The sequence below is a fragment of the Triticum urartu genome, chromosome 7 (genome assembly GCF_003073215.2).
Source record: "Triticum urartu cultivar G1812 chromosome 7, Tu2.1, whole genome shotgun sequence".
Classification (NCBI taxonomy): Eukaryota; Viridiplantae; Streptophyta; class Magnoliopsida; order Poales; family Poaceae; genus Triticum; species Triticum urartu.
This window is the reverse complement of record NC_053028.1, coordinates 479852790-479863729: the sequence shown is the minus strand read 5'-3', so window position 1 is coordinate 479863729 and position 10940 is coordinate 479852790. Positions and strand designations below refer to the sequence as shown.

The 10940-nt window shown below is 43.8% G+C and overlaps 2 protein-coding genes and 1 non-coding gene across 3 annotated transcripts; all 3 read right to left on the bottom strand.

The window, feature by feature from the left end:
• Positions 1 to 1451: 1451 nt before the first annotated feature.
• Positions 1452 to 1523, bottom strand: TRNAQ-UUG. The gene has a single exon. It is a non-coding gene; the product is annotated as a tRNA-Gln (tRNA).
• A 2087-nt stretch (positions 1524 to 3610) lies between these two features.
• LOC125522033 (NAC domain-containing protein 105-like) lies at positions 3611 to 5101 on the bottom strand. Its single transcript, XM_048687101.1, has 3 exons — positions 4703 to 5101; positions 4287 to 4594; positions 3611 to 4172 (listed from the first exon to the last, which is right to left on the bottom strand). The coding sequence occupies exons 1-3, from the start codon at positions 4866 to 4868 to the stop codon at positions 3708 to 3710; spliced, it is 939 nt and encodes a 312-aa protein (XP_048543058.1). The 5' UTR covers positions 4869 to 5101; the 3' UTR covers positions 3611 to 3707.
• A 1845-nt stretch (positions 5102 to 6946) lies between these two features.
• On the bottom strand, positions 6947 to 9175 carry LOC125523970 (transmembrane protein 18-like). Its single transcript, XM_048689039.1, has 4 exons — positions 8903 to 9175; positions 8230 to 8335; positions 7478 to 7626; positions 6947 to 7370 (listed from the first exon to the last, which is right to left on the bottom strand). Exons 1-4 carry the CDS (start codon positions 9089 to 9091, stop codon positions 7275 to 7277), a joined length of 540 nt encoding a protein of 179 aa, XP_048544996.1. The 5' UTR covers positions 9092 to 9175; the 3' UTR covers positions 6947 to 7274.
• Between the last annotated feature and the right edge of the window lie 1765 nt (positions 9176 to 10940).

Genomic DNA, 10940 nt, shown 5'->3' with positions numbered 1-10940 from the left:
CGAGCGATAACTTCCTATCTAAAAATTGTATCTTTTATTTGGCAATGGCTTCACAATGTTAGAAACTAGTGCCAAAGCCCAAAAAATGAATCTGAAATACATTGTGGGGTGCCCTAAGGGCCTCATTCTAAAATCGAACGACAGCTTCCTATCTAAAAAGAGCATTCATTAGCAGCACTAAAAGCACGAGTCCATGGGGCGAAACAGTGCCAAAAAGAAAGTGAAAAAGATGAAAGTCATGTGAAAAACAAGAGATAAAATATAGAATGAGGCCCTTAGGGCACCCACAATGGCATATATTTGGTAATGGCTTCACAATGTTAGAAACTAGTGCCAAAGCCCAAAAAATGAATCTGAAATACATTGTGGGTGCCCTAAGGGCCTCATTCTAAAGTCGAGCGATAACTTCCTATCTAAAAATTGTATCTTTTATTTGGCAATGGCTTCACAATGTTAGAAACTAGTGCCAAAGCCCAAAAAATGAATCTAAAATACATTGTGGGGTGCCCTAAGGGCCTCATTCTAAAATCGAACGACAGCTTCCTATCTAAAAAGAGCATCCATTAGCAGCACTAAAAGTACGAGTCCATGGGGCGAAACAGTGCCAAAAAGAAAGTGAAAAAGATGGAAGTCATGTGAAAAACAAGAGATAAAGTATAGAATGAGGCCCTTAGGGCACCCACAATGGCATATATTTGGCAATGGCTTCACAATGTTAGAAACTAGTGCCAAAGCCCAAAAAAATGAATCTGAAATACATTGTGGGTGCCCTAAGGGCCTCATTCTAAAATCGAACGACAGCTTCCTATCTAAAAAGAGCATTCATTAGCAGCACTAAAAGTACAAGTCCATGGGGCGAAACAGTGCCAAAAAGAAAGTGAAAAAGATGGAAGTCATGTGAAAAACAAGAGATAAAGTATAGAATGAGGCCCTTAGGGCACCCACAATGGCATATATTTGGCAATGGCTTCACAATGTTAGAAACTAGTGCCAAAGCCCAAAAAATGAATCTGAAATACATTGTGGGTGCCCTAAGGGCCTCATTCTAAAATCGAACGACAGCTTCCTATCTAAAAAGAGCATTCATTAGCAGCACTAAAAGTACAAGTCCATGGGGCGAAACAGTGCCAAAAAGAAAGTGAAAAAGATGGAAGTCATGTGAAAAACAAGAGATAAAGTATAGAATGAGGCCCTTAGGGCACCCACAATGGCATATATTTGGCAATGGCTTCACAATGTTAGAAACTAGTGTCAAAGCCCAAAAAATGAATCTGAAATACATTGTGGGTGCCCTAAGGGCCTCATTCTAAAATCGAACGACAGCTTCCTATCTAAAAAGAGCATCCATTAGCAGCACTAAAAGTACGAGTCCATGAGGCGAAACAGTGCCAAAAAAAAAGTGAAAAAGATGGAAGTCATGAGAAAAACAAGAGATAAAGTATAGAGAAAAAAGGTCCTACCGGGATTCGAACCCAGGTCGCCAGATTCAAAGTCTGGAGTGCTAACCACTACACCATAGAACCTGTTTAATTAATTGGAATTTTTAGCCTATTAGTACGGAATGTTCATCAGAAGTATTGGTTGCACACGCCCAAGCATCCTTGCACTAAGCTGATTATGGCTCTAACTTACCGACAAAAACAAATACTGATCTTGTGTTTGCTTCTTGTTCTTAATAATTTGTCTTCTATATTCTAGAGTAGATGAATTTTTTTTGTCTCACACTATTTTCTTGTGAAAAAACTTCCGATCTATTTTTCATCAATCACGACAGTACAACAAATATCACAAGTAACAAAAATTACATCAAGATCTCTCTGAAATTTTTTAAAGAGAAAGGAAACTGAAAATATAAAATTATGAAAATAGATAAAGCCAGCTGTGATTCATGATTGGAATTCTTCTTTATCAGTTCTCTTACTTCACTCTCAATACTCTGCCTTAGGAAGTTTGACCGTCACTTGTATGATTCTTCTAAAATGGTAGAGCCATGCAACTGGAAATTAGTACTTTTGAGTGATGGGTCCTGTATAAATCAACACATGAATCACGGAAGATCAAAATCGATCATTGCAGACCATCTGGTGTTATGATTAGTGGATGTTGCTATCGCGGCCGCTCCAATCTCTCAAGTCACGCAATATGCAAACTAGACTGATTACTCGTGCACTTGCACGGCTAGGTTCTGCGTACCATACGGACAAGGACATGCATAGACATCCAAGAATATATATATATATATATATATATATATATATATATATATATATATATATATATATATATATATATATATATATATATATTTAGATTAGATGATGGAATAGAAATCATCTACCTCCCTTATAGGCTTAAGGTGCACACGACACAAGCACTCGGATATGCAATGCAAGATGATGTACTTATGTGTTGTAAGCCTTTTTTTTCTTCTAAAAAAGAACGGCTAGTTTACCCCATCCTCAGAAGATACACATAAACACATATTATCAAGTTCAGAGTATCAAGCATGCATACATATTCATCTACAAAATACAACCGGATTCACTCATTACAATGACAATTAATTTCAAATGGAGTTTCAATTCACTCATTTCGACGGTTAATTCCAAACATGGGGAGTAGTATCACTCATGTAACTAGATAAATAAAGCTGAAAGCTCGAAGCAACCAGGCTCCAACAAGATATAAAATAACTTAATCACATATTCCATAGGTGGATCTCCAAACTGTTGCGCCCAAAGTTCATGGATCCTCTGTCCTCCATACAAATGCTATTTAAGCTACGCAAACAACTTAATAGTACATATGCGGAAGATCAATATAAGTCTGCGGCACACGGGAGCGCGCGCTCCTGGTTTTTAAAATATGTTATAAACGTATTTTGAAATGTTAAAAAATTTCAAACAAAAATTTGGCGCGTACATCTCGATATTGTACATGCTCACAAAATCGTTTCGCGAAAAACCGGCAAGTTATGTGTAACGTGTAAAAAAGACAAAATCTGGTGTTAAAAAGTGCTTTTCACAAGACATATTTTTGTCTTTTTTACACAAGCCACAGAAAATGACGATTTTCTTCAAAACTTGACATGCACAGATATAATGTCAAGATGTATGCACCAAATTTTTGTCTCGGATTTTTTCACACTTTGAAGTATTTTTTCTGGTGGCAGGAGCGCGCGCTCCGCTCCCGTGTGCCAAAGCGAATTTCTGCGCAATAGTATATATAAGTTGACCGAATTTGTAATTTTCATAAGTCAATTTTAAGGGAGAAGGAACGGTTAAAGAAGGGGGGAAACAGGAGTAAGAAGAAAGAAAGAAAGACAATATATAAGTCTTACTGTGTTGACAAAATTCCAAACAACTGAATAAAATCGCTCTTTACGTGCCAACGCAAGTATACAATGATGTAGTGATGTGAGCTTCATATGGAGAAATTGACATGACAAAGGAAATACTAGTTAGCTAACTAGGGTTGATCAATCCTGAGTTCCAAATCCCATTACTGAAATTACATATATATGTTGATGTATTGTAAGTATATTTGTATATATCATCCTATGCCCTAGAATCAAAGTGGAAACTAATTAGCCACATGTAAAAATGGCAAGTAGTCGTCAAACATACATACTCCGTCGTATGATCAAATTGTCAACAATTAATCATCAGTCAAGATAATCTGGATCCTCCGGCTCAAATATTATGTCGTTAAGTGTTCTTGGAGGAGCTCGAATTGGCTGCCGGCGGCGGCGTCATTGTCTGGCCGTGGAAGAGCTGTGGCGCCGTGGACGGCAGCAAGCTGCTCCACAGGTTCCAGTCGATCGTCCCAGCAGCAGCCGCCAGCTGCTGATCCGCACTGCTACACCCACCGCTGATCTGCGAGATGTCGCCCTCGCCCTCGCCGTCGAAGGTCGGGCTCTGGAGTGGCGGCGGCAGGTCGGAGGGGAACAGCTGCACCTGCTGCTTGGACTCCGCCGCCAGAACATGCTGATCATGTGGCGGACCCCCGCCGGCGACCATCAGGCGCGCGTTAGGGTTGTCGTAGTAGTAGTAATTGGAGGCGGAGCTGTAGCTGCCGTTCATCGTCGGGTACCCGCCGCCGCCGTAGGACAGCCTGTGCTGCTGGCTGGTCACCGGCTTCACGAACGCGCGGCACACCACCCACCCTTCCTCCTGAACGATCAAATCAGCCCACAAAATTAATTAGCACTGCAATTGAACAACAAAATTCGTTGCATGCATGCATGGAGATGAATCTTGAATCTGCATGGATGGAGATTTGCATGCCTGTGTGGGCGCGTGCTCGTTGGACTGGAGGCGGTACTCATGGATGATCCAGTCGGTCTTGCGGCCGTTGGGGGCGCGGCCGCGGTAGAAGACAAGCGTCTTTCTCATGCCGATCACGGCCGCGGGAGACGACGAGGACGAGGAGAGCACCGGCTTGTCCCTCCCGGTGGCCTTCCAGAAGCCGGCGGCCGTGGCGCGGTTGGTGCGCGTGCCGCTGGGGTACTTGCGGTCCTTGTAGCTAAAGAAGTAGTACTCCGTCGTCGGATCTTCCTGCCCTCCTCCGCCGCCGCCGTACTTGCCGCACCTCTCTGCCATCAACCAACACACACAGCTCGGTCAGCCTCCATTAACCGCTGCAAAAGCAAACCATCGAGCTCTACAGGGTCGGCGATCGAAGTGGCGAACGAATTACGTACCTTGAAGATCCCACGGCTCGATCCGGTAGAGGTCGACCTCCTGGATGATGTCGAGGTCGATCTTGTGGGAGGAGACCTTCCGGGCGAGGTAGTAGCCGACGAGCTCCTCCTCCGTGGGGTGGAACCTGAACCCCGGGGGCACCGTGTTGCAAGAGGACTCCTCCATTGCCAGACCACCCCGATCCCTCGATCAGACGACGATGCTAGCGCTCTGCTCTAGAACATGCAAAAGCTAGCGGGTTCAGGTCTGAGCGAGCATGTGCATGTGTATCTGAATGGGCCAGGCAGGGAGAGAAAAGGTCCTAGAAATAGGGAGGCATGCACTGCACTCCTCATGCAATGGGATTCAGGATGGCATAGCACGCCGACCTAATTAGTTGTTGCACCACACCTAAAGGAGTCGTACCCGTACATACAATACAATACAATACAGACAGACAGACATCATTCTTTTAGGAGAAAAATCTAGGTACTGGCTATCTAGACAATCCGTGTATTGTACAGTACTGTACCACCTAATAGCTACTATTTCGGTTTCGGACATGAGACATGGACTGGTCAGTTAATTAGGACGGCAGGCTCGATCAGCTTGTGCCATACCAAAGCAGGAACGGAATTTAGTGCAAATCCAAAGTGGTACTAGTTTTTGGACGGTGTGTGTAGTGAAGTGAAGCTTTTTGGAAGGTAGAGAGAGGGTCTCCTATAGCTAGCTAGCTTGGAGTGCACTTCAGGGCTGATCTCACTCACATCCACCATCCAGATATACTAGCAGATAGTACTGACCCTTCTCTGTCACCTACAGCCTTCAGGACCTCCCACATAACATAATACCTGTACCAATAAAAAGGGACTATGTATGGCTGCCATGCATACACCGCAGGTTGATGGATCGGACATGAGATATGAGATATGATTATGACAGATGTTGCAACAAACGATCAGACCATGACTATAACAAAACAAAGGCATGTTTTGTACTTATTGGGTATATATATTTAAGCTCGTCGAATTAAGATACTCGTTGATGCTTGGCCTGGTTGCTGGAGGAGCTTTTAAAAAAAAATGAACTAGAGGAGCTTGTGAGAGACAGATGTGGTCAAGAACTTGAACCTGATGTAAACATGAGGTCCGCATGTTACAGGCACGCGTGGAGCGGAGATCTGCAACTAGCAGCTACAGCGCGTGTAGAATCTATCTATCTATCTAAAGAGAGACAGAGATCGATGGAGAGAGAGAAGCTTGCTTAGTCGGTTAATAAGTCGTCAACAAGCGACCACCCCCACCATCATTGTGAAAGGGACGCACATTTTTCCCAGTTGAGAGTTGAGCAAATTTGAGTGTACATATATATGTGCAAGCAATTACCTTTTCCCGAAAAGGAAGGGGGTTGTGTTCTAACCCAAGCCACCCCCGCTCTCCCCTCATCACCATCCTACCTATTGCCCCGATTTTTCTTGGGCCGTGGTGTTGCAAGGGTCGTGCCAACTTTGGGGATCTATGGGTTGTGCCGTCCTCGGCAGTGTAATATATTTGTGCTTAATGAATTACAGTTTTGCTAAAGCACATCTAGATGTGCCATAAGTATTGCATATCTAAGTCATATGTTATTGATTTTACATTAAGATTCGTGTGAATATTTTCTTTCTTTTTTTTATACTTGATTCACTCACTTAGATGTGCAATAACTAGAGCACATCTAGATGTGCCCTAGACACACCCAAATGAATTACATGCATCTCCCGCGCTCTCGTTCATGGTTTGAAAAAAGAGAGATAAGGGAGTGCTCTTGGCCTCTACAACCGTTTTTATTGAAATTGTTTATTACGAAATATCAAAGTCATGCAGTTACTATTTGTTTTCTTTTTCCTTCTCTATCTATATTGGAAAGCTAGGGAGCGAACGTTTCGATTTTGTGCTCAGGGCGCGATGTTTTATAGGGAGGAGATGAGCAGTGGATAAGTAGGCAAGGAAAAGGAAGGGGCTGACAAATAAGGTGGAGGGTCAGTAGCGATGCCAACGTCGCAGAGCTTGATCAGGAGACAACGGTAGATCAAAGGAGAAAGACAGAAGGGGGGAGGGGAGCACAAGGGACGAGGAAAGGAGGGGTTCATGAATGGACTCCACGCAACATCAACTCAAACCAAATCACTATATATGTCCCAACCAAACTGCCGTCTCAAGTAACTGAAAAAAACTAAAACAATCAGAGAACAAATGAAACCGAGGTATTGGAGAGCTAGACCATCAATCAAAATCAAGGACCAATTAACCTGCAGTCATCCAAATAACATTCATCCAAAGCAATGCATATACGATGAACTTGGCTCCTGCAGCCATCCAAATAACATTCAGAGCTCCCTACACAAACATATCCCTTAAATTTGACGAACAGCAGCTAATACATGTGTAAAACCGTGTGCTTCGGTACCAGAGACGAAAAGCTAGACCATCAATCAAAATCAAGGACTAATTAATCTTCCACTTTACTGTTCCAATCAAACTTCTCCGTTAGATCAGCAGCTTAATCGCCTACCGCACAACAGATCCGCAGTTCAAGGGCATGTCAGCAGCATCACTCCTGCTTGCTGCGGGCCTCACGAGCGCGGTGCTTGAGCTCGGCCCTTTTCCACCTTACCATCAGCATGCAGAGTGTCACAAGGGTGTTCACCTGCAGAACAAGCGCACAGCAAACGCACAGGAGGCAGTTGCGCATAAGCAAAGCGGAAGGGGATGCAGACTGACACCAGTGAATGAGACGGCAGGCGATGCGCTTACCAGAATAAGTATCGTAATCAGAAGCAGGGGGCCAGACCACATGACCGAGATGAAGAGGCCTTGGGGATCAAAGTAATTCTGGCTTGAGAAGCTCTTCCAGTTTTGTCCTAGGAACGTGTTTAGTTTCTCGGCAAGGAATACACCAGAAACTGCAATGAGTCGAGTACATCAGGTAAGCAAAGGGGGTAATCTAGCGTATTACAAAAGCTATTGCTTTGCTGGCGCTTTGCCTCTAAATCCCGACTTGCATTGGAATGGAAAGAGGAAACATTATCTCTCAATGTCAAGGTTACATTTACTAATTACTTGTTGAAATATTCAAACTACTTGTGTGGTTAAATTTTACACCGATGTAAAATAACAGGCACAATAGCAAAGAAGGTGAAGGTCTTCTCATCTCACGTACAGTACACATTTAGAAACCGGAGAGAAAAACGCTACACTGAAACCTCGCTGACATGATTAAACCAACATTTATGAAGAAGTTGGAAGTTGCCAGTGCCGCTGCAAATTAGATAAGCTTTACAGAGTTGACATGTGCAGTGTGATTATTTTGACGGTTTCAAGGCGACACAATACATAAAACTGCTAAGCTCAGCAATCATAAAAAAATATCGATACTTTATGGTCGGTATAGCATGACATTCGGAACTAGTATGACATGAATGATGTACACATTCTACAAAACTAGCTAACGGTACTAGGAGTCTGAAGGCCAAATAAATGAACAATGATAGGAAAGTAATACTCACATGTTAAGGCTGACAAGATAAGTTGGAAATTGATGTTCCTCCTGGAGATGATGGTTACCAGTAGCAGAATGGCATGGAAACTTATCATGCCGATCAACCAAGGTTCCTGAAGACACAGATGGAGCAGATTAGTCAAGGTAAGAACAGGGACGACGATTACTCATCAGATGAGGCGAAGTTGATTATTTTTACACAATAAAACATGAACCGACATGCAGCGGTCGATTCAAGAAAACAATGGTATATGACTACACAGAACTACAGAAGTACTAGTTACTGAGTATCATGTGGTAAACCATCAACATGGAAGCTCCGAAATTGGAGTAATCACAAGCGGCATTATGTAACTTGCACCCTGTTGCGGACTTCATTCTTAGATGCACAGCGGTGTTGTTCCATTGATTTACTAGTTCACAGGAATGAGGAGGCAGTGGAATCGCGCGGAGATGAACCACATGAAATTGTTCGTCCTACATAGCATAACTACCCAGACAATCGCTGCCTCTCAAGAGAGATCCAGGCGAGGCCGGCGGTGAAAAATCACAGCGTCCGTTGGATTTAGTCGGCAACGAGCACACTGACGTCGGCGGTTGCGGCAGCGGCTTCTGCTTCCCGGTGGACTAAATCCTAGGGTCAAGCGAGCGAAGCAGGGGGTGAGGGAGAAAAGACGCACCTTCCAGTCGACGGCGTGGAAGAAGCCGACGAAAGTGTCGACGGCGGGGCCGAACCCGCCGCGGAGCTCGGTGGAGACGCGGCCGAAGAGCTCCGCCACCACGTCGGCGTGCTCGTTCAGCGCCGAACGCACCTCCTCGACCGCTCGCCCAACCGCCGCCGCCGCTGGGGAGGAGGAGGACGCCGCCATCTCGTCTCGTGATCTGATCTCCTCCTGCACTGCTCTCCTCCTTTCTCTGCAAGAGACGCAAAGGCAAAAGGCCGTTCCCTCTGCTAATTCGGGACCACACGTCAGTGACTTTAAACGCTGGAAACACTTGGGCCGAGTTCTTCCTTAACTGGGCTGGGCTTGTTTAAGCATCTCGTGCCCATTCTGCTTGCACCTCGTTTGATTTCCTTCCCTCAAAAAAGAAACCTCGTTTGATTTCCAATAATCGAATACGATTCAATCAATTTCATTCAAAATCTAATTCCACTAGAATTTCAACTTTAAAATTAAAAATAAATATTATATGTAATACCATATTTTTATTGATGTTGCAAAAATGCAAACTAGTTAATTTGTAAAATTTTGGTATCTAGAATTTTAATCCCTTGTACACAATTTAAAAAGTTGCTCCAAACTAGTTGGAACTTGACCAGCATTATCCACGTGGAAAGGAGGTACATTGATCTTATTTGGAGACCGAACCATGCCAGAGTGTCTCGGCAAGCTATGTACTCATTGGATCCAGTTTGTGCTCCACTGAGGAGGAGAGGATGACGAGCACGTGTGGGCACCAATGCGCCCTTTGATTTCGCCAATGCCACCGGGCTGGGAGCGTCCTCTAGCGGCAACAGCGACGCAGGGGTTGGGCGGATGTGGAAGGCCGCCGAGCAGCGACGAGGGGTGCGGCTTGATGGCGAACCACGTGCGGGCGGGCAACACCGCTGGCGAGGGCGTTGTCCAAGCTGTTAAAACTGCAAGTGTTTTCGCAATGTGGGAGAAAAGTGTGAAGGAGGCGTTTAGGTCGCGATAAGGATAGCGGTGAAGTGGCGCCCCATGCAAATGCGTGGCAATCGCTCAACGCGATGGACGCAACCTGATTATTAGTCGATTGAAGCCAATTATTTTTCTTTTCGTAAACTTTTGGTTTCACAAAAAATTCGAGGTATGGCATGGGACACGTCCAACATATGCGTAGGCCTGATAAGTGTGTGAGAGTGAGACTCATGAACTAATTTTTTTCCAAATTTTTACAATAGAAATCTGTTTAGACTTCGTTTGATGTAGACACTGTGCTCAAGGAACTGGAGTGGGGTCCATTACCAAATCAATCATGATATTGAAGTGGGCTTCAATTCGAATTAGTGTGCTTGTTTCCATGGCATGTGAAACTGTAAATTGAACCGGAAACAAATATCATTTCCAAGGAATGTAATGTCACTCCTCTTGCCTTTGGTGCATTCTTCCTTTTAGGGCCAGATGTTTGCCCAACATGAAGCAAAGGATAATTGGTATTGTCTAAGTCATAATGCGGAGCTACTTGACCATCATGAATGTGTTTTAAAAGATGCATCACAATGAAACAACCAAGGTAGTCAGATTACGGACTCGACTCATAAAATCCTATGATGTCACGACTCTACAGAAGCATGTCGATTCGAGACCCACTATGAATCTGGATCAGGTAGAATCTATGTTGAGTCGTGATCCAAATCATAGAATCCCGTACAAAATTGCAGAATCCCAACTATGCTATGGACTATATCCGATGCTACTAATTTATTTAAGTCATTTTTAAATTCTAGCAGAATAGTATGCCATGATCCAAACCATTTTTCACATGCCTCATGGCCCTTTATTCCCTTCCCAAGCCTAAATAGACCGAAACTAAGAATTGACGTGACGCCAAGGTTGATTGTAGAAGAAAAGCAAGACTCTTGAAGTTTAAGTACTGCGGGTTAGCTATACAAGTGATTGGCTATTCATAAACTCTAAAAAAATCTTTTAAGTAAATTTCATGCATTGAAGATTTAAATTTTCTATATATTTCCTC